Source organism: Biomphalaria glabrata, chromosome 2 (assembly GCF_947242115.1).
Source record: "Biomphalaria glabrata chromosome 2, xgBioGlab47.1, whole genome shotgun sequence".
Taxonomy (NCBI): domain Eukaryota; kingdom Metazoa; phylum Mollusca; class Gastropoda; family Planorbidae; genus Biomphalaria; species Biomphalaria glabrata.
In genome coordinates, this window is record NC_074712.1 from 48,317,889 (window position 1) to 48,342,674 (window position 24,786).

General features: G+C 31.1%; 1 protein-coding gene across 2 annotated transcripts; it reads right to left on the reverse strand.

The window, feature by feature from the left end:
* Positions 1-923: 923 nt before the first annotated feature.
* Positions 924-24,764, reverse strand: LOC106078474 (tubulin-specific chaperone D-like). 2 transcript variants are annotated; one of them, XM_013239341.2, is made up of 37 exons: positions 24,557-24,764; positions 23,627-23,677; positions 23,393-23,490; positions 22,337-22,438; positions 22,007-22,153; positions 21,022-21,160; positions 20,802-20,897; positions 20,303-20,435; positions 17,166-17,305; positions 16,971-17,031; positions 16,642-16,748; positions 16,219-16,281; positions 15,896-16,052; positions 15,550-15,637; positions 14,283-14,368; positions 13,708-13,788; positions 13,252-13,325; positions 12,793-12,910; positions 11,802-11,862; positions 11,111-11,165; positions 10,500-10,562; positions 10,331-10,386; positions 9,936-10,017; positions 9,794-9,848; positions 8,868-9,017; positions 8,343-8,483; positions 7,943-8,026; positions 7,416-7,517; positions 7,265-7,318; positions 5,169-5,307; positions 4,581-4,702; positions 3,862-3,939; positions 3,589-3,678; positions 3,209-3,296; positions 2,060-2,169; positions 1,637-1,721; positions 924-1,228 (listed from the first exon to the last, which is right to left on the reverse strand). In XM_013239341.2, the coding sequence occupies exons 1-37, from the start codon at positions 24,738-24,740 to the stop codon at positions 1,220-1,222; spliced, it is 3,549 nt and encodes a 1,182-aa protein (XP_013094795.2). In that variant the 5' UTR covers positions 24,741-24,764; the 3' UTR covers positions 924-1,219. The 2 variants fall into 2 exon arrangements, with proteins under 2 accessions (XP_013094795.2, XP_055877006.1); XM_056021031.1 differs by lacking the exons at positions 924-1,228; positions 1,637-1,721; positions 2,060-2,169 and having other exon boundaries at positions 3,579-3,678.
* Positions 24,765-24,786: the final 22 nt, after the last annotated feature.

The window sequence follows — 24,786 nt, forward strand, 5'->3', positions numbered from 1 at the left end:
TCAAAGGCGCCCGAAGTTACAAATCTCAGTCTTCACCAGGATCCGGACCCCGGTTTGGAAGCCAAGTGATTTACCGCTCAGCCACTGCACTGAAAGTAAAGTTTCTCCTTTCAGACCTTGCGATCTATGGGGCAGATGATGTTAAGGTCATGTTTCTTTGGCCAACGGTTAACGAGCAGGGTGTTATGTGGCCATCACAACAACCAACCGCCTTTACTTAACCCAACTATAGTCAAGTACCCATTAAAGAGTTTGGTGAAGTCAGGGGCGCCCTAAAAATACAGAAATTCAAAATCCCTGTCTTCACTGAGATTTGAACCCAGGACCTCAGGCACTTAAACATTCGACCACCACGCCTCAAAAATTTAATTCGTAATAGATCTAAATGAACAATAAAAAATCTGTGCAATTAGAAATATTTTTACCAATTGTTTTTTGCTTAGGACAGTTTCATGCTTTTAGCTTTCTCAATGGGCTATAATCCTATCACTTTCTCAATGGGCTATAATCCTATCACTTTCTCAATGGGCTATAATCCTATCACTTTCTCAATGGGCTATAATCCTAAAACTTGTCTGGACTAGTTGGAAATGAAGGGGGAAGGAGGTATCTGTAAATTTTACTGTGATTGCTTTTTAAATGCATAAAAAAAATGTGTTCAGTCAGGGCTCAAATCTCCTCAAGGGGACTAATTCAACCTATGCCACCCTTGTTCAATACTAAGGAAAATAATTAATTATCAATAGTAAATTAACTAATTGGTTTTTGTTTTTTTTAAATTGAGTCTTGTTTTGTCAGATAGATACAAGAAATAATTTCAACTTAATCGAAGATAAGTTGTGGGAGAAATAAAATGTACAAAATTTGTATCAGACAAGTTTGAATAAACAGAAACATAAGAATAAAGAGAAGCAACTCAATAATAAATAATATGTTTTATTTGGTCTCACAAATCAATCCCACAAGTGTTTCTCATTGGCTTATTAACTACATTCTAGAGAAACAAAAACTGGAGCTTCATATCAATGTAAACAAAAGCAACAAATTAAAAATGACATAAGCAGCTGTACACATAAATGCTTCAATGTTTCCTTCTGAGCTTCATACACAATTTAAAAACTGCATAACTGGCTTTTAGACACAAAAATAAAAATTGCTTTCAGCATAAAAATGTTCTTTTAGTCCTGTGCTGACATTTGTTTGTTTTCATTAGTAGAGGCTATGTTTTCTGGAAAAAACAACAAAGTCTTAGTTAGGAAATAGTGTGACATTTGAAGAGTTTATTGCATCTCATCTCTGACATCTCCCATGTAGTCATGGCAGAACAAAAAGAGAAAAATGATACAAAATAAAATCTACATCAAGGTATAACAAGAATTCAAGAAACTAAATGGAAATACATTGTATACAGAGGGCAGGGACACTTACAATGATCAGAAATAAAATTACTTATAAAGTTAAATGTGTTGTCATTCAAGAAAGTAACCACTGAACATATATTTACATATCTTTACTTAAACTGATAGCCTATTTGACTAGATCTTTTAATGTAATGCAGCTAAATTACTAAAATATAAATGTTACTTCTTGGAGGGCATAGCATTTTGATTGGTTGAAAACTTCCAATTTTTCTTACCCTTACAAAAACAGGAGCTTTAATGTGTAACAATTCACACAGTCTATTTCTTTGTTCTCTGATGTCATTCATGTCCAGTACATCCCTAGAAACAAAAACAAAAAAAGGAGTAGATTTTAATTCTTTATACTTTTCTGTAAAAGAATACTTGCCCACAGACTACATGAACAAAATGTTTTAACAAATATGAACTACAAATATAACTGTAAAGACAACAACAAAACCCACTGAATGTGAAATATGCATGTGAACACCTGGCAATGAAATGCAACAATAGGAAATTTTATCATTTATCTTTTTTTTTCAAACTAAAAAGTTGTTCTCAAGTATAAAGTTTGAATTATTGGTTGCCATTATCCTGATTGTAATAAGTAGGGAACATTTTATCTGAGCCCTCATGATTCTTGCAAGAGTGTGACTTACCAGCTAGTTTCACTCAACACAGCCATCACATCTCCAGTATTCTCTGGAGGTACAACCTCATCGTATGTCAGCAATGCCTCATAAAGTTTGTTGGCAGTAGTTTTCCTCACCTATAAGAAAAAAACAAAAGATGATTAGAGACACATTATCTTTAAGGTAACAGCATGATGTGTCACAGTTTAATAATAATGACAAACATTCTGGTATTTAAGATTGTATGAGTTCTTGAATCCTTCACATGCAATGTGTGGCTTGCTTTACACAAGTAAAAAACACCATGAATAGTTTATCATATCTAAAAAGGAGAGCATTATATCAGCTGCACCAAGCATAATTATGTCTCAAAAAAATTGATCAACCTAAATGAAAATGTGTTTGAGAAAACATAATGAGATGACCAAGTCTTGAAAAATAGATTTTCAAACTTTTTATCCAATGAAAAAAAATATATTTATATGTTAAGTATATTTACAGTGATCCAGATTGCAGTTCTTGTAAAATATGATCTTTTCTTAGCAAACAGAAGACCAAGTATTTTTCTTTATGTATGAATGCTTCATCGTCCACATTTAAATAGTCAATATCTAAACGTTTCAATTAAACTCTCACGTTACTAATTCTTCTCTCTAATTCACCTTGATGTTTCCTGAATTTATCTTCATAGCTCCTGAGAGCTTGTCTTTACAACTGTCAGGGAATTAAACCTCATAAAATGAGACTAGTCTTTTTATCTTGCTGATACTCAAATAAGTTGTTGTTTGAAACCATAATAGAGAAGACTACAGATATTATCAATAAATTGATTTTTTCCTTGTAAATCAAAAAGAATTTGTTGATATGACAGAGAAGATAAACTAGTATTACAAACTTGAATTGTATATTGTGAATTTAATTGTTCCTTTTATTATTAGTAGAAATCTGTGACAGGTCATACTGAGCCTTACACTGGGTAAAGTTATCCAGCATACCATTCTTTGCTCATCATTGTGACAGATCAAACACAAAGAAAATCTTATTCCTCTTTATTCTAATACCTACAAATAGTAGGGTTGTCTCTCCTTAGAAAAAAAAAAGCAAGTTTAAATGTGTATAAAACTCCACAATAAAAAAACAAACATCCACCAATGTATCAGTTAGCTACAAGCTTACCCTTGGGTACTTATGGCACAGTAGCATCATCAGCTGATTCAAACTTTTCTTTCTAGGACTTCCATCAAATTGAAGAAGATCACAAAATCTGGTTAAGAAAGATTATTTTACTTATTGAAGACTAGCCTTAAATAGGTAGTTAGCACAATGACTTAGTATCTTTACTTTGCTCAGCCCAGGGATCCCTAATCTGTCTTGGCTCGAAATCTTAAATTCTCAATGTCTCCAATAGTATTCAAATCAAAGATTTTATGTTGGAGCAATTTCTCAAATAAACATTCTTTTGTCTTAATTATTTAAGTGACTATGATTTGGTTCAACAAAGTTGCTATTGAAACAATAAAATAACTTATTGAATCATTACAACTACCAGGACATACACATCAGCTCCGGCCATGAGTTTCTGAGGGCTTCCAGATCTGTACAGCTCTAGCTTGACCAAATCCACAATTTGATCAGGTATAGAATCCCTAGACAGATTCATACATAAATGAATTAAATAACTAAATAAATTTGAGAGGACCAAAAAACTATTTTCAAATTTGTTCTCCAATGATAAAAATGTATTTTAAACTACCATAGAAGACATTTATTTCCAAAATTAACATATAATTATTTTAATATTATTGCTACGAATAAAAAATTCCACTTACTGATTATCAGATGCTATGGAATCAACTAGACCCCATGAAAGAATGTGATCAATAGTTTTCATCATAGGGAGAGACACTCTGCAACAAGAACATTTTCATATTTTATTTTAGATCATAGTAAACAAAGCTCATTTTTTTTCTCAAATTAAACAAATATGGCAAAATTATTTAAACATTTTTTTTTTAAACAAAGCTTATATTAAGCATACTTGTTTCAATTAGTTTGGATCAGTAATGTAATTAAATTTGAGATAGATCTAGACTAACAATAAAAAAGCATTTATAAAGACTTTTTAAAAAAAGGGGAACAACCTGAATTTGTACTCATGGCTCAAGCCTTCTCAAGCCAACATGGTAACCACTCTGCTAGAGTAGAGCTTATGAACATTGAAGATTGTATAGTTATCTATTGTTTCTATAATATCTACCTATTTTTCAGGTTTGTGTACACTAAGACTCAGACGACGACCTATAAAGGGGACTAATTGAGCTTACTTATATCACCATTTCAGTCAATTACAATTTCTTTTCCTTGTTCAAGATACCAAAATAACAAAATAATTAATCAAGAAAATGTTCTGTATCACAAGGTTTAAAAAACAAAACAAAACATTATTCACAATTTTTATTGCAAACATCATGTCAGTCTGACAAAAGATGTGTGTTTGTTATTTGAAATACAACTCATTGACAAAAACAAAAAGTTGTACACAACTTGCCTGTCATCTTTTTGGTAATCTTTAAATATTCTAAGTAAAACTTCCATGAAAGAGACAAGTTGAGATTGATTGCTTGATAAAGACTTGATATACTCTTGGAGTGAGGCACTAGAAAATTTGACCTACATTCAAAATGAAAGCATATTTGACTTACAAGAAAAAAACATGTGCACTTTTTAACAAAAACAATGTGACATACATTAAAAAGAAAACGTTATTTAAAAATTATCATTAATTTTTATCAAAATAAAAGCCTTTGTAGGTTATAAGTAATTATGCTAGGCCTAAGGCCTAAACTCTTTATCTCCGTAATTATTTTTCCATGTTCTGACAAAATTGTTCATTTTTCACATTTGTACACTCTACCATGTCATGATTAAACATTTTTGTTTGTAATCAGAAAACGTTACTTTTGGTATAGAATTATAGGAGAATGCATGCTCTTTTTATTGAACTCAAATTATACTTTCTATTTTTGATATACTTTAGGACCTTGTGTATTGTGATTTGATTATTTTGTTCTAGATGCTGTAAGTTCACACTTAACTTCTAGACCATACCATATACATTACAATTAGCATATCTTACAAGAGATTCAGTAAGTCCTCCGACACTAACTACAAGACCAAGCAAAACACTGTAGGTGTAAGTCTCTAGTGCCAATAATTTTGAAAATATGGGATATGTGTCAGCCTCAGCAGCCCAGTTAGTCTCCAAAGCCAGTATTCTGTGAGGATCATACAAGTCTTATATAATTATTTGACAAAACAACATTATAATACTGTAAATGCATAGATTTATTTAAGAATGTAGAAGTTAAAAAGATTATAAAATGGTGTAGATACTTTTAGGTCGATTGTATGGGGAAGAGACAAAGCTTTTCTAACAGGAAATATTTTAAAGGGTTACAAGGTATTATGGTTATTTAATTATAGTGGATTTTACACTTATGATATCAAATGGGTTACAAAGAATTTTATGGCTTTATGATTAGAATAGAATCTATTCCCAATCTAGAAGGTGAGCAAAAAACTATTGCAATCTAGATTTTAATAATCTTACTTGACTAAAAGTAATCAACAAGATGTTGTCACACAAGTAACCAAAGAATGCCTATAGACCATAGTATAATCAGAGAAGTAAATAAACTATTTATATAAAAAACAACAACTTTATATTAAAACTTTATGCAAGTTATTGCTTGCTATAATTTTTTTTTTAATTCAATAAAAAAAAAGGTGAACATCTATATAATATAAAAATATGACAGAGCAGGTGATTTAAAATCAAATGTCACCTCATGATTCTTACACTCTGCTATTTGTTGCTAATATAGTTTGGTTTGTGTAAGAAAACTACATTCATATTCACAGTATCCTTTAAGTGTTTCTCAAACTATGTTCCACAGAGCCCTAGTGTTCCGCAAGGAATGAATTGGTGTTCTACAAACCGCTGGAATAAATAAGAAGGCCACCACTTGGATTTGTCTCTCTAAAAACTAAGCTGTGTTCCACTAAATACTCAGAATGTGTGAAGTGTTCCATGAAGGAAAAAGTTTGGGAAATCTGTTTTAGAGACTTATGGTGCACACAGTTTAGAGTTTACCAGTTTCTGAATTACATCAATTTAAAAGTTGTCATGGGGCCAACACTATGATCAAACTTTTTTTATCCCCTTTTTAAAGTACTCATCAATGCTTAATGGATTCAAAAGTAAAGTAAGAACCCCTTTCAGACCTTGTGATTATAAGGTAGATGATTTAAATGTCATCTGTTTCTGTGGCCCATGGTAAACCTGGGTGTCATGTGGCCAGCACAATGACCAGCTGCCTTTACTTTACCCCAACTAATGTCAGGTACCTATTAAAAGTGGGTGGACTCAGAGGCACCCTAAATATCCTGAAATTAAAAATCCCAGTCTTCACCATGATTCAAACCCCTCAGTTCAGAAGTGAATTGCTTTACCACTAAGCCACCACGCCCTAAAATTCTGAACTACTTATCCCAGCTTTACTTAGATTCTGACTTAAGGATATCACTTAGAAGCTGAGTGCTTTAAATCTTGGCCCTGACTTAAGGATATCACTTAGAAGCTGAGTGCTTTAAATCTTGGCCCTGACTTAAGGATATCACTTAGAAGCTGAGTGCTTTAAAACTTGGCCCTGACTTAAGGATATCACTTAGAAGCTGAGTGCTGTAAAACTTGGCCCTGACTTAAGGATATCATTTAGAATCTGAGTGCTTTAAAACTTGGCCCTGACTTAAGGATATCACTTAGAAGCTGAGTGCTTTAAAACCTGGCCCTGACTTAAGGATATCACTTAGAAGCTGAGTGCTGTAAAACTTGGCCCTGATTTAAGAATATCACTTAGAAGCTGAGTGCTTTAAAACTTGGCCCTGACTTAAGGATATCACTTAGAAGCTGAGTGCTTTCAAACCTGGCCACTACAACTTCTATTCACATTTATAATGCACTTATTACTTGCAGACTAAAAGTTTCTTAATAAGAACGTAATGTTTCATTTATAAGTTTTGGCCTTTCCTTCAGATATTGACATACCAAACTTCTGACAGGAGGGCAGGCGATGGAAGCTTTATTTTTCTTATATCCAATTTATTCAAGGAGTAAAAGGAGAATATAAGTTAAAAAACACTGCACTAGATCAATAAATATAAAGTACTTACTCTGGACAAATACTTTTTACCTCAGCCTCTTGTGGTATGTAAGGAACTGATGGTCTAAAAAGTCAAATAAAAAAACAAGGTAACATTAACATACAGACTACTATTCATAAGAAATATTTTGTGCATAAATTATGGATTATCAAAAACATACTTGTGGTAGAGAAGCTTAGTAAACAGTATGCCAGCAAGTCTCCGTGTTCTATCGATTTTCTCCACAGCCTGTTGTATCAAACTACAAAATACTTGTTTTACTCTGTAAAGATAAATCACAAATGGGAACATAAAGGATTAATATTACACTGTTACTGTAAAACATTTCTTATTGATTTATTATGAATTCTTAGTTTTAATGGCAGCGTTTAATTTATATTATGTAATTATAAAAAAATTGAGCAGTAGATTCAAAGATTCATTTTTGGTTACAGTATTTTTTTTAGTACAGTATGATGACTGAGCAAGAAAGAAACTAAAAATATTTTTTTTAAAATATGTTTATGAAAAGCAATACAGTAAAGTCAAACTCATGAAACTGACTGAGAAAGAACTTTTAATGTAATAATTACAAATGATAACTTTTGTAAGGTTTTAACAGTGTTATATGAAATATTTCAAATAATAGGTGTTTTGTTTGATAAAACATTGATTGTATAACTTTTAATTAGAAAACATTAAACTTACGTCTCGGGAGTAAGAAGTGGACACCCAGAATTGACAATAAGAATAGTTAGATCATGTAAGGCTTGCATGGAGGCCTCCCTTACCCTGTCCAAAAATACAAAACACATTGTAATTCACAGGAGGCAAGGATTTGAGAAAAAAAATGGCAAGTTCCCTAAAGATAAGTTAACCAGTTACTATGACAGGTAGTTTATCAGAATGCTCTGTAGCTGCCATCCTTCTTATTCAAATCTTACAAGACACAGATTTCTGGAGAAGTGAAAACACATTCAGCCTCTCAATCAGAGTTTAAAATAATAGAGAATCCAAGATTTTTTTTTTTGGATTGGCAACATGCCAACTCATCTCCTATTCAATGATTACATTCCTGAAAGTGAACTACACAAAGAACTGAACTTACCAAGCACCAATGTCTCCTCTACTGTCTAATGTATAGTCCTTCATAGCCTCAAGATAAACTGTATAGACTGTGTCTACATTGTCAGCACAGATTGACTCCTCAGCATTGCCATGGTGTTCAACTCCAACTGTCTTACATACACTAGTGACAAAAGATTAAAAAACTATTAGCATGTAAACATGTATGAATTCAATTTGATACTGGTAAGGATGTATACAAGTGAAATTAAGTAACCATTTGAGACCTACTGGTCTCAAGCAAAGTTAAAGTGATTTCCAGCAAGTGATAGAAATTATTTGATGCCAACTTGCCAAAATTATTTTAGATGTTTTAGTTTATGTAGAAAGATTTCTAAATTCTTTTATTTAAAACAAAATTTGAATCTTCTATGAAGGACGACATAAAATAATATCAATTAGATACAAAATATTTCTAATGTTCAATAATGCAGTAATGGATATCTACACCAATAAAATAGCATCACGTTTGTAATAAAACAACTTTTCCCATCATTGTGTCACTTACTTTGACAGAGCAATAATAGCATCCCTTCTTGCTTCTGCCATTTGTTTCTCTGTTATCTGGGATGCAGTTCTGAGTCCAGACAGAACTGTTTTTAATTGACCTTTAAGCATACTCCTTGGTAGAGCCCCTATGGCTAGACTGTGACCTTGTCTAGACAAAGAAAGTACATTCGACTTAACAGCATAGCACTGTAAGCTACTCATGTCAATACCAGATTACAGTCTGTGTTTTGTTTTCATGACATAATGATTAAGTAAGTGATAGTGATACACTTCTGATTATAAGTTACAGACATTTCTTCAAAACAGAAAATAATTAAGTCCTTTCATAATCCTATGTTAATCTAGTCATGAATATTAAAAAGAGACTTATGCTCTGCTAAATTATTGGTTTTCCTGACTGATTCAGGTCACCTGCTCCATGCTCTAATGGCACTAGGGAAGATATATTATTGATCATGGAATCATTTTTACAAGACCACTGTGACATTTAAAGTCCCCACTTCTCCCAAAACTTCAAAATATTTTTTGGGTGCCTTCAGAATTGAAGATTATTACATCCTTGCCCAAAAGTCCCACAGGATGATGGGGGATGGAGTGGGCAGGATTTGAAGCCAGGATCATTAAGACAACAGTCCAGAGAACATACCATATTTCCAGGCAGCCAATCTCTGTAAAATATTGTTATAACTGTAATGGCAATATGGTTATAAATACAGTTATAACAAAATTTATGAATATCGATTGGGATGTTCATTCATGCAAGAAATGAATCTGTCACATAAACAAGACTACTTTACAGGCTTCCAGGTCTCAAACACAAATGCTTAGAATGCAACATTAATATTGTCTGTTGTTTACTGCATGCATATACAATCAAATCAACAATTTTAAAATACTATTTAGTTCATCAAAATTGTTATTTACCTGGCAGCTTGATTGGAAGACTTGAGTTCAGATAAATACTGTGAAATGATTGACGCTGTTGATGTAGACACAAAACTCAGTTGTAAATTGTCTTGGAGAGAACATGAAAGTGAACAAACAAAAAAAAAAGTATTTCACAAACCTTGTTTCTCTTGTGAGACAGTTCCATCTGGCTGAGTATAATATTCTGAGAAAAAGGAAGGAATGGCAGAAATGGCTGCAGCCTGTGAAATAAAAGGTCATAATGTAATGTATCAGACTGTTTCTAGTACTTAATGTAAATGTGCCACAAAATATTCAAGAAATGATAGTCAAGTCCAACAATGTTTTGTTGCTGTACAAGATGTCTATAGTTTACAAAATGCTATAAAAGACATATTATTTAGTATGTACTAAATGTGTCGTAAATGTTTCACTGACCTGTCTCCCTTAAATCAATGTGTGACATAAAATTATAGGCATAGATCTCTTCACTATTAAATGGACAACAAAAAATACTACACAAATATAGTTATAAGAAAAAAGGGAACAACTGACCTGTATCTCTGGCTCAATTCTTGTTAAACATTCATCTATCACAGACCGCCACATTTCTAAACAATAATTGTATAATTAGCAGTAGGTAGATTAAATAATTTTGCAAAAGTATAACAATGTAACTTGATTCTAAATAGCCAAGAAACTTCAAATCAAAATGTCTATTTACCTACAACAGGTTTATTATGGAATGGCAGTTTAGCCACTGAACATTTCTCAATCAAACAACAAGCTGACAAGAAGAGACACAAAATGTTCATTTTAAGTTTAACATTTTCATTGGTGACGATAGCCCATGGATTGAACAATAGCAGCGATTTTTGTCTTCTCAAATTTAAAAAATTAGATTTTAAAAAGTGAAAGAAAATTTAGATTTTATGGCAATTATGTAAAAAGTAGGAAGTAGTTTCTAATAAAACAATAGAAAAATTAATTTACTGAGTATGGTTTCTTATCAAATTCATGAATAAATTATGAAGATTTAATTTTTATAAATTAAGAAGTATTTTACACATTATAATTGAATACAATAATCAAAAAGGCAACAGGAACTTTTTTTCAAATAGAATTTAAGTCAACAACTAGATGTCTGTATCACTTTGTTGGCCATCATCACACAGATTGAAAATGTTCTTTATATGAGAGTTGAAGTGTAAAGTTTAAGTAAAATAGTAATAATAATAATGATCTTTATTATCCATAAGGAAATGTGTCTTACAATTTGTGCAATACATCAAACAAAGTGTTATAACTATTGAAGGAAAAAAAGACATTGATTACTGGATATTCTCATAAATTCACCACCATGTCTCTTGAACATCTTGAGGTCATGTAGCTGAAAGAACAATTAGAGGGGTGTTAGCATCATGACAAAATACTGTGTAGCATTGGAATCAAATATATTGGTATTCTGTTTGGTGTAATAACTATTGAGTGAATGTAATTCAATAGCACTTAAGAGACTATTTGTGGTGTGGTGGTCAAGTAAAGTGCTTGGCCTCTGAACCTAGGGGGGTCTCAGGTTCGAGTGCTAGTTTAGACTGGGTTTTTAATTTTGGGATTTCTAGGGCGCCCCCAGTCTACCCAACTCTAGTGGGTACCTGATATTAGTTAGGGAAAAGTAAAGGTGGTTGATCAATGTGCTGGCCACATGACACCCTCATTAACAACAGAAACAGATGATCTTTACATTATCTGCCCCATAGATGGCAAGATCTGAAAGGGGGAAACTTTATAAGAGACTTTAGAACAGGTTTTAACTAAATTCTTTTTAAAAATGTGAATAAAATATGAAAATAAATTAATAGTAGCATCACTACAACATCATGTCCATTTAACTTTTCATTATAAGTTCTATTTTCATTTCAAAACAATATACATAAAGACAAAAAAAAATTTGAAATAATTTCATTTTGAATATCAGAATCTAATCCATAATAAGTAAAACCTGAAAGAAAAACAACATGCCAACCTTTCTACAGATGTCTTGTATTTTGTCTATAATATCTTCACCCAGCAGTTGGACTAGACTTCTGTGGATAATAAAAAGTATAAAAATAATTAAGTAACTTTTAAAAGCAGATCAAATAAAATATTTTACAATAGATTTTGGACAAATATTATTATAAATTAATCATTAATAATTTATAAAATAATCTTTATGAAATTTATTGCTTACAAGAATTTTTCAATGCACTAAAAACCTATAAGTTTGGTATATTTTAAATGGACACCTAAAGGATAAAAATATAACAGATCACAGTTTTTTCATGATATTGCTATTTTTATAATTTATTTTTTATGGAAAGTTTTAGTCTTATGTTCACAAAAACAAAGCAAGCATCAGAAGGGTGATCAGCGAGGCCTGTTGATTAAAGGGGTGTTAGAGAGGGGATTCAACATCTCATCTAATCTCCACCATTCATTTAGATTTCTAGATAGTAATTAATGATTTCTTAGCCTCAAAACTACTACTGTTCTAGATCTGTTTAACAGTTCTATTCTGTGTTATACTTCTTTCAACATGTTTTTTAAAACTTTCCATACAAAGATTATTTTTATTCACATACAGAACAGAAAAACAAAATGAGCTCAATTCAAATTAGTGTATCTATTTTCAAGTGAGAGTTGATGAATGAGACATTGTTGAGTTATGTGCATTACAAGTTAACACTTTGGAATATCTTTTACTTTATCTAGTAATTTTTTTCCTCTCTTTCTTTTCATTATGAAAAATTCAATAATATAATTTTTTAAAAATAAATATAATAATTTAGAATTCAAAACCAGAAGAATATGCTAATGAGTTAAGTGGTAGTCCATGCTCAATTAATTAATTAGTTTGAAATAAACCCAACAGGTCTCTCTCACTACCACACTTACTAGCTCCAGCCTACCCAACACAATTGTTGGTGGCTAATGTTCTTAATAATGATAAAATAATAATTTCCAATTTATCTTACTCATTTTTAGACTGAGTTATCAAGTAGAGGGCATGTACAATTTCAGCTATAGCTAGGATGGAACCATGACGTTGAAACAAATCTAGGCCAGTGGACCAGGACATGAGTTTTGGTATTACTGCAAAGGTAATAAAAGTAGAAAAAATCATAAAACAATCAAATATTTATTCTGAATGTCCTAGCCTACTATAAATATCAACCAGCTACCAATTATCTTTCATTTCCATGAGAAAAAAAAAAGGACAATCAACATTCTTACAGCTTTCATTCATTAGAGTCAAGATACATTTAAAACTTCAAAGGACAGCCTTCACCACAAGCGATGCACAGATTAATATAATGCTGTTGCAGTTCTGAATTAAAATAACTATGTGTTGGTTATAAGTCAGTTTACAATAAAAAAGAGTCTGACTCTTATGGTGAATTTTTGTTAGTTCTAATAGTAACAAGTAGACAAACTTTGTGAGGCCATGTACTGTGGTGCACACGCAGTTAATCTGTGAAGTGCTTTGGAAGACAACTCTCTTATGGTACTGCAGATAGAAATTGAAAAAAAAAAAATACAATGATTTAAACAATGTTAATATCCATCTTAAGAATTATACTTTAATCTTAGTCTATAAATTAAACTCATTTAATATGAATTTGTGATATAAAAGTATTAATTTAGTAATAAATCTATTGCATAAATTAAGTCATGCTAATTTATTAATTTTCGTATACAGTTCATGCAAGTGTTTCATGCTGAAATGGTACAGATAAATTTCTTGCATGTTTGTCTTAGCATAAGGATTGAGTATTGTTTTTTTTAATGTTCTTTTTATATGGTTCTATTTTAAAATGCATCTGAGATTTCTACAAAATTTCTACTAACAGAGAATAAACTTGAAACTAGCAAGACAAAAAAAAATGTACCTGTCCCAATGGGAAAGTTTCACATCTACCAAGTGATCTATAACACCTTGAGTATATTCTTCAAATTTGGCAATAAACATGCTGAAACAAAAAAATTTTTAATACTGATATGAAAATGCTTACTTTATGTCATGAAAAGGGGATTTTATTTTCTGTAAGCGTGTCAAAAGTAAAAAAAAAAAAAATTGGACATGGCAGTATTTTCTTGAAGTATTGACTTTGTATGTAGGTGCAAGGACAAAACAGACAAGAAAGCTCAGACAAACAACTAGGTTTTGGTGTTTGCATTACCTCATTGCAGGAGAAGTAAAGTGGTTATAGCAAACTTGCTAATGTTTGGCATAGTAAACTTTTGCTTATCTGTCAGCCTATTTATTCCCATGTTCTCAAAGCCTCATATTTTTATGGCTTCTATTAAATAACATTTTTTCATTTCAGCAGTTTTGAAAATTCATGGGTACAAGCCTGGTAGGATACCTTTTTTTTTTTTTTTACATTATTTAGTTTCTAACAAGAAATTTCTTTTATTCATGTCATCCTTAAATTTCTATGGCTTTTTTTTTATTAGTCAATACCTGAGCTCGAGGTAACACTTTGGTCTGTTGCCAACAGCAAAATAGTCCACTGTAGTAAGTATTTCAATACCATGAGGAAACGTTCCCTGTTAGATAAATAAACTGAACCTATAACATAATTAAACAATAGTAAAAAGCAAGGTGAAAAGAAAGCTCACTTATTAATAGTTGGCCCATAAAGATGATGGTGAAATCTGACTTTCAATAACACTATTAGCTTTTGAGATCACAACATGACAAAAGTAAAAGCTTTTTCCCCTTCAACTAGTAAAAGGTCACATCTTAAAAATACATGCAAACAGAACAAAAAAAAAAAAAGGTTTGGCATTGCGTTAAAGTGTTCAAAACACAATACAGTATTTTTTTAAAGTATAGATTCTGTTGTAATAGGATTGCTCAAAACAATGGAGGATTAATTCATTGAACTAATACTTTCTACTGATTGCGAAGGCATTTTAATAGTAATATAAGTTAATTGTTACCTAATCATTAATACAAAATGATTGGTTTGTGATACATTTATAAAAAGAACCACAATGAAAACGTTGAACTCCACATGTTCAGGTTAAAAAGACTTACTATTCTCTAAACTCTTGAAAACAGTAATTTTTTCTCATTCTGCCAGAATTATTTTTTTTCCACACAATTTTTATCACATATGCCTAAATATAAATATAATACTGTTTTTTTCTGTCTGTTTAACCATAGACTTGTTATATAAAATTCTGTTGGAAATTGAATGTACTACAAGATAATTTATACTTCTGTATTATAGTCACTGGAAAAAAAATTAGGCAATATCAGAGATTAAAATAATGATATTTGATGTTCTTATAAAATTGACTTATCCAAGTAAAAAAAGAATATCCCAACAGTCCTTATTCATTATTATTGTAAAAAAAAATTAAACTATATCCAAGTATCTACAGAAAAAACATAACACTGTCAAACTTGATCAATAGTTAGATTATTAGTGATCTTTATTGGCACAGTCTCATTCCAAAAAAAAAAAAAGTGTACACCACCTTTTGCTTACTAGATCTTGCTTCAATCTGAAGTTTGAAGTCACTCATGTCACTATTATTCATATTTAAAAAGATATTTAGAGCCTGATAAGCAGTTTTAGAAGGAAAAAACTTTGGAAATGCCAGCTCTAGCCTTCCCATAAACTATTCAAGTGATTTAAAATGTGGATTAGAAAAAAAAAAGGAGTAAACAGGGAAAAGTTGATTGGATGCTGGTAGCGTGAACTAGGAAGTTTGTTTACCTGTCTGCCAACATTTTCCTGGAAGGCTGCTGCAGCTGCTCGCCTCACATTGACTTCTCGGTCAAACACAGAAACAATAATCAAATAACTGAAAGAAAAATACAGAAACAACGCTTAAAAAACTGAAACATAATTTTTAATAGCTAAAAAAAAAGGTCAAGAAAGTGTAATTAAAAAAATGACTACACATTATTACTATCAGCACCAACTAAATTGAAATCAACCACCTAGATTTTAGCCACATGCTTGTGGGTCAAATATTATATCAGTTATATACTTATGTATCTCCCATTTTAACCACAACTGTGTTCTACAAGTTCCATTAACACAATGAGAGTACACTCACTTTGATATTTGATGTACATAAGGTAATATGTCCTGAGGTTCATAAGCTCTGGCAAAAGCCCAACACACATAGCATGCTGCATCCCTGACATGGGCTCCTACTGAGAAATTTCCCCGTTTTTCATCATACATCAAGGCTTTCATGATGACTGGAACAACTAGTTGAAGACATAAAAGTCTTTACATTTTAAAATAGACATTTCTATAAGCACAGATAAAAACACAATGTGAGGTAGGAATGAGTGAAGGGGTTACAAACTTAACTTTATTTAACATGAAACATGCCACAAGTATCAACATTTTAAATTTCTTATAGTTACTGACCATCTTTAAGACGTTCAGGCAGAAGTAATCCTCTGCGACCTAATTCAGCCAAAGCCAAACAACCTTAGAAGAAAAAATGTATGTTCATTACAGTCTAACAATAAGTTAAAATAAAAAATAGCAGGACTAATTTAATGAACAGAGTATCTTCCCTTCAATGAAGGCCTTTTACAATAAAAGTTAAAATAGCATGTGAGAAACTCTTCATTCATGTTTAATGTGCTCTGATTTAATCTCTCATGTAGGGGAATGGACATCTGCGAGAAGGCGTACATGCTGTCTTTAGGCAGTCTGCAAACACAACTCAGTGTAAAGCCTTGCTTTACTAATTGCTTCAAGTCAATAACATTTTGAAGAATTTACCAAATTGCCATTGTGTACTCTGGTAAAGAAACACAAAAACTTTTCATGTTAACAACATACCTCCATGCCATGCACCATCGCTTTCCTGGAAAGTAAATAAATCCAATACTGATCCAACAACATCATCTGCAAGTTCTTTAGGAAGTTGCCCTGTCACTCGTCCTATCCTACAAAAAATATTTTTCAATGAATAAAAAAATAATTTAAGTGTGTTTAAGTAACTAACTAAAATAAGTATTTTGTCCTTTCAACCACAGAGTTTACCAGTCCAAATTTAACAAACCTTAAAGTTTTGGTGGTGATGACTGCAATGACACCTGTTGTTATGAACTGCTTAGTGAAACAAAATACAATCAAAACAAAAAAATGAAAATAATTTTTTACTTAACCCTTTAGCTGCGGTCCATCTCACAATTGTTTCCTTGTCTTTCATATGAATCAAAAGATGTTCTGCAGATCATAGACATATAATAGCAATGAATATTTGACAAAGAACAACTACCAAAATGTCAATTGGTCAAAGATATTTCAATGAAGTAATGAAGTAGAAACTAACTATTCCTGTGATGCACTAAAGAACTAACCAATAATTTCTTCAATCTCTTCAGGAACATCATTCTCCTCATCCTCTTCTTTAGCCAAAGTAGAACTTCCTAATCCACCTGCTGCTATGTTAATCCCTTCACCTAAATTTAATGCTAATGACCTATTACCTCTCTGATATCTGTTCGGAAAAAATAACAAGTGTCATCAAAAGTTAGTCAAATAAAAAGTGCTTTTGCTCTGTCAATATTAAGCAAAACAACTATCAGAACTTTTTTAGAATTGGTGGCAGATGAATATATAACATTAAAATGTTTTTAATTTGTGACTGCATCACATTAATAATATACAATCAATATTGTTGGACTACAATGTTTTCTTTTTTTTTTGCCTTTTCCTTCAATGTAGATGTTCCTTCAGATTTGAAGATAATTACACCCTTGACCAAACCTATTGCAGGATGACGAGGGAATGGCAGCGAGCAAGGTTTGAGCTCATACCATAAGACCAGTTAGCCATCCAAAGAACAACAACCAAAATGTCAATTGGTCAAACCTATGTGATGCATTAAAGAACTAACCAATAATTTCTCCAGTCTCTTCAGGAACATCCTTATCCTCATCTATCTAATGTACATTTCATTTCAAAACTGAAAATAGGACTTCTTATGATTAATCAAAATCATAAATTTCTGTTGCTGTGGTGTTGGAGTCTAGAAGGAAGTTTTTAATCCCATAATCCTTGGGTTAGTTGCCATAAATTTTGTTGTGTCAACATCACTAGTAGTTCTTTTTTGGGAGGAGACATTCTTTTTGTTAGTGTCTGGCATTGTGCATATTTTTCCCCTTGTTAAAGGGTAAGTAAACAGATGTTTTTAATCAGGCTTGATTTGTTGGTATATGTATCATCACTTAAGTCTTTGGTTTAGCTGCACCCCTAGATGTTAGCTCTTTTCTTCGTTATAGGGTGCTCAATCTTGGGCAGTGATTGAGCCAGGCTTTGAGTCAGACTTTGGTCAGTAGTGAACCAGGCTTAGGTTAGTGTAGAGCCACATTCTGCTCATGTATTTTGTTATAGTTAGATGTTCCTGGGCAGTGTGGCTGTACTTAAGTAAGTGTAAAGTGTACATTTTGTAACATGATTTTGTAATCTAGCGTAATGTATCTTAACACTCATCATCAGTCTATGCACATTATCCTCTGTGGCATTTTGTCTCGAGAGATGATCTTTTCCCTTTGCAACTTCTTGTGTGACTAAAGAGGCCAATCCTTGATACACAGCTGCGATCGCAGGTTGGGCATATGTAATCACCAGGTGCCATTGCATTTTCACCCTTCTTTCTGCTTCTGTTGTGTATGACATCTGCAATCAGTGACCCTTCCTTTATGCTCTCTCTCCATGTGGATCTATCCAGTGCCACCTCTTCCCAGCTGCTAGTGTGGATTTTGAAGAGCTTCATTATAGTTCATCATTAAAGGTTCATTTGGAAAACATGTGATGACCATTTATTTGACATTTAAATTACTTTATTTTAAACTTCACTTTAAATGGCAGTCACTAATTACTGCATTAGCATGTCGAGGTGGGGAACCTGGTTGTAAAGTTCAATCGTTTTCTGATTACAAGATTTGTTTCAAGAGACTATTTGTTCTAGTACATTTCAAAGCAACCTAACATTACTATCCTCTTGTTGGCAAGATTTTTTTTAAGTCACTTTAATTTTGATGAAAAATTATATGCTATCCAAAGGTCTAAAAGAATGTACATCCATTAGTTTATGAAATATTACTTTTCTTTTTCTAAGAACTAAAAGTAAATTGAAATTTTACACCATTTCTGAGAGTATACCTATTTCACCTTCAAAACTATAGATCTTTTAAAAGGCTAGCTACCCTTAAAAAAAAACAACAATGCCATAACTTTAAGAGCATAATAATTTTTGTTTCTGACTTCAAATATTACTGATTTTATTTAACAAAAAATAAACTGTAATGAGTTTTAAGGGGTTACTGGAGTGTGAAAAAGTCAATTTTGGGTAAAAAAAATGATTTTTTCAATTTTGGTGTAATTAAATAGCTGGACATGTATTTTATAAGCTGGCACCAAAAATTTTCTAAAAAATAGTATTTTTTTTATAAAAAAAAAGCATTTTGATGATGCATGGTTAACATTATTTTTACATTTTTTTTAAAAACAAATTCACTGTTTTTGAGTGAATGCATTTTTTGTGACCCCCCCGCGATAGAATATTTCTAAAATCTCTGGAACTAATAGAGATAAATGTGTCAAATTTGGTACACATATTCAGAGATACATAGTACAGAGAATCAGTTAGTTTTAATGACTTTATCTGAAGAATTTTGAAATATATGATTTTTTGAAAAAAAAATGTGGATGCATTTTACAGGTAAAAAAATCACCCTTTTTAAAAAAATTATAAAATGCTAAGGAAAAATGTATAACATCTAGCTAGCTCTTTCCAGCCACCTTTATACTTTAAGGTGTAAGTATTTTTAGCTTTAAAATTTATCAATTTTGAAAAATTTTAGAATTTTAGAATGAACTAATTTTTGTTTATATTCAAGATGGCAGCCATTACAATGGCAACCAGGAAACATTAGACAACATTCAATATATATTTTTCTTTATTGAGTTGTCCTATGATATAATATAACAAAAGTTATTAAGTTAAAGCAGAAATTAAAAAATAAATTTCGATCTCCAGTAACCCCTTAAATAAAATGTCTAGTTTTATATTTCTTGAATATTTTAAAATGAAATATTTTATTGTTATGAAACAAAAAATATATTAAATAGCTTTTTTTTGTAATCAAAATTTCTTAAAACCATTTTGTTTTAAATTTTTCAAGGACAAGTCACCAATTGGAATGAGTTAGTGTTCACTAATAAAAATCTAAAATGGTTGTCATTCCAATGACATGCAAGTTAAAAGGCAAATATAATTTTGAATATCTTTTAGAATCATCATATGAGTATGCAGCTGTATAAAGATATGATCATGGACATAAACAAAAAAAAAATATTTTACATGCCCACCTCTTTTAAAAGCTAACCAAATCTTGGTCAAGTCTAAGCAATAAATTCAAACATTGTACACAGTGCCACTAAATTCATCCTCCTACAAAGTATCACAAAGACTTTATAGGTTAAAGCCTACCTCCAGGATGTGACCCTGTATTTCAGAAAAGTCAGTCCTAGCCGTTGGATGAGCTTGCCGACCATTTTACGGAGAACACAACTATTGCATTCTTCAAGCTTGGCATCTAGTGTAACTCTCATTACTACTGGTGCTGTCACAAGGAATAAAAAATTTGAGACATTGGGGATCAATGCACAAACACACATACACAACTTAAACATGCATTCATCTTTAGAAAACACAAATTTAAATGAACATATATTATTTAATCTAAGACACCAAAAAATTTGTTGCCAAAACAGCTGTGCCACAACATCTTGCTTCATAAATAGATGTATTTGATAAAACCTCTAACTGGTACAGGCCACAACTTTTTTTTTATCAGGCTTTGTATATAGCCAATTCTTTTAAAGTGTGGCAAATTTTTGAATCCATTTAATAAGACCAGACAAAAACTATGAATGAATAGTTTATCCCAAGGACACTTTGTTTGCAAGATATAAATAGACCTACTTACCATATTGAAGTAAATCCTCTCTTTTCCCATGTTTAAACAACAAAGCCAAAGTATTTAATACTCCACAAAGTCTGCTACAATCAAATACTTGAGTGTCTTCACAAACAGAAGGGAAAACTTGTATCAGATATAGCACTATACAATTGTACTCCTAAGTTTTGGTTTAGGAAACTCTTAAAATGAATCAGATTGCAGAACAAGCAAAAAAAACAAAACTCACAGTCTGAAGTTTTCAGAATTTGCATCATCCAGTCCAGAGACTGGGGAAGAAGTACTTGTTTAACATCTGGACGTGTCAAGAATCTAGACATTAGGTAGCCTGCTGCATCTCTACTTTTATCATTCACAGATAAATAAGTCTGCAAAAGAAAATGTCAAAGTTCTATATTTAGATTGAGTTATGCTATGAACAGTTCAACCAGACCAAAAGAAAAGCTGTACATGTACAGCTTAAAATTAGTTGTCCTTGTGCACTCAAAATCTATTTGCCTTAGACTAATTCAACTTTATTTCTTGCACATAAGACTGTGTATTACTGGGAATTCTAGCTCAGGATATACATGTTTTCAATGGGTGTGTTTTATATTTATAATGAACATGGCTCAAACATTGAGTTAAAATTAAAACAGTCAATAACAGCAGCTAAGTCAAATTCAAGTTCCTAACAGACCATGGAAACTGATAAACTAATCCTCACCTTCTATTTAGACTTTAAGGTGTGGGAAGGGGATTGTTAAGGAAGGGGACAAAAATGTAACTATCACTTTGTGTCACATTTGTGACATTCCAATTCTCTACTAAGAATATGTCTTTAGCTTAAACAAGTGTATGGTAAAAAAGCACAAACTATATTGGCAATAGATGGGTTAAACATATTATTTAATTCATTTGGAGTTTAAAGAATTCAGCCGAAAACCAATTCTGCAGTTACTTCCATTGAATATGTTGAGTAACATTTTTAAGAGAATCTAAATTAAGAGAAAGTCATATGCCATAATGCAACAACTAAAAAGTAGGAATAACAGAACTTTATCCTTTGTATCATGGTTAAGGTCTCTCTCATGACCTTTATCCTTTATTTCAGGGTTATGACCTCTCTTATGACCTTTATCCAGAGTACCAGGGTTGTGACCTCTCAAGCAATCTTATTGAATTGCCAAACAAGTTATTTTTTTATTGACAACCATACAAAAAAACATACAAACCTTGCAAATTGTCATAATTCTGTCCATAGTTTTAGCTTTAACATTTCCATCTCCCTGATTCAGATTACTGTCCAATCTCTTCAAGTCAAAAGGTATTAAACACACAATGGAGAGCCAGACTAAAAGCATATATCTGGTTTCCCAGAGCTGTAGAAAAAAAAAAAGCAAATGTATTTGTATCTTCATAATAATACCATGCATCAGTAGAGTTATAATGTTTTTGTACATAAGATTTATATATTCTATTGATGATTTGTTTATTGAATTGAGTTTAAAGTATTAGACAGAAGGAAAGCCTAGACAAAAAGATCTCTTTAAAAAACAAATTACTTCATGGTCATTTGGATCCTGTAACTCAATAAGGGTCAGCAATGGTTCCATGTCTGATACTTCATGGGGAAGTAACTTGACCACATATTTAAAGCCTCTCATCTAGAAAGAAAAGGGGAAAAATTAAACAAAGATGTTAAAAGAAATAATTACTAATTCCAATTCAAACATGCTATAAAGGTTTTAAACAGATAGAAGAGTTTAGATTTCATGCATAAATGCCCACACTTTCAAAGAAATTTACTAAACTTTTGCCACATTTTAAACAATTGGGCCAAAATCAAAATTCATACAAAATTCATACAATTAATAGTAATAATAGATTCTAAAGATTAAGAATGACTGCAGTGTTTCACATGGCAATGCAAATCCAGTTGCGACTTGCATATTTTTTTCATATCTGATGCAGACAAAGCTGTTGTCCATTGTGGGTCTATTTAATTTTTCTTAATGTCTAAAATTAAATAATGAATGCATAGGCTATTGTGCTTTTTTAAAAAGTAAGCTCTCAGAAAAAAAAGAGTTTAGAAATTCAAATATCAATTTTGATTAGAAGTTTTCTCAATAAACAAATATGTTTGAATATTCCATTTATATATATATTAAGTTCTTATATTAGCACTATTATTAGTAAAAGCATTATTATGTCTGCTCTTACAGGTTTAAGATACAAATTTGCCAATTATTGTATTGCCAGAAGATGAAAACAAGGATTCTTTTTTTCCCTTTATGACACACTACTTTTTAGTGCATTTATAAACAAGTCTTCACACACTGGCTTTGAATTAAATCTATCCAGATGTATAAAAAAATGGGGACAAATTCAGAACTTGAGGAGGCATAAAAATGATAAAAACATTAGTCTTGAGTATTGTTCTTTTCAATGTCAAATATAACACTATTTTGATATTTAATAATTAGAATAATAAAGTATGCATTAATAGGTATATGTATATGAGGAATGAAATTGTGATAGCACTATTTAGGACTAAAGTATTAGCTAAGCTCTAAATTTAGAAGAAAAAAAACAACAACAGTACTACTAGGCCAACTTACTTTTGTTATTAGATACAAATATGTAAACACTTGCTTGGAGACAGGTTTAGGGGTGGTCAATTTTTTTCCAATTTCCAGCAAAGAAACTAAAAACTCCTCTGAGTAAAAAAAAAAACAACAAACAAACATATTTAAATAAAAAGAAACTTCTTTTTTTTTCAGTAAGAATTTGATCAAGATAATTTGGTAAGCAGTATCAACATTGTAACATTTCTTTCTTTGATAGTTATTTACCTAAGTATGGATCAATCAGGTGTGGCTGCTCTTGATAATCATCAACAATGACTGAAATAAAGTAAAATTCAAATGTGTATTCTTATAAATTACAAATCTATATATATATAGATATATATTAAAATATATTTTAATACAATTTATATTTTAAAAAAAATTCTTTATTAGGATTGTTGATTTATGAAGATTTTTTTCTAATTACATCACTTTTGAAATAAAAGAGATTCTATCAATAGCTGTCATGTAAGTATTAGAGTAGTAGTCATGTGAAACACTGCACTCATCTGGAATCAAAGACATTTACCATTATTATTATTAAAGATAAAATTCACACTTCTCATAGGTAGTGTTTCATACACTTTTGATAGCTATACAATGTATCTTTGAAGAGGTTTACTCTTTTAGATGAAGTATAAGATGACTGGAGACACTTAAAGTTAAAGTAACATAGTCATATAACTTACACTACTTACAGTAATATTATAATGAAAATAATTCAATTAATAAAGCCATTTTGAATGATTTTGATAACTTAAATAATATTTTATTCAAACTTAAGTTGTAGAGATCTAAACCTAAAGCAGTAAGTTCGAGTAATTAACTAGATGATTTAAATGTAAAAAAAAAAATGAAAAAAAAAGGATCGAGGTTCGAGTCGAGTCTCCAAGAATCAAGAATCATAAAATTAAAATATTTAAAAAGTTATAAAAACTAACTAAAAGTTAGAGAAGACTGCAGCAGTCTGAGCAGACAATCACAATGAATTATATTAATTATAAGAATTTTAATAAGTCTATATTACTATATTTATATATTTAATATTATATAAAAAAAAAATATAATATTATATAGATCTATATTCTAATACAAATTCTATATTATATATAATTAATAATAATTAAATTTAAATAATTAATATAATAGACTTACTTCTAAATCTTTCAGCTGCCATTTCCATTGCAACTGGATCCTCCCAGATATTGACCACATTTTTAATAAGGCTTCTAATTTCATCTGCTTCTTTAAATGTTTCATGAACAAGACATTTGTCTTCTTCTGGGATGTTATTGCCATCACCATCACCGGAGGAATCAGTCGGTATGATCGTCGCCATGATGTAAACATTCAACGATGGGTGATTAATAACGATTTTAAAAGAA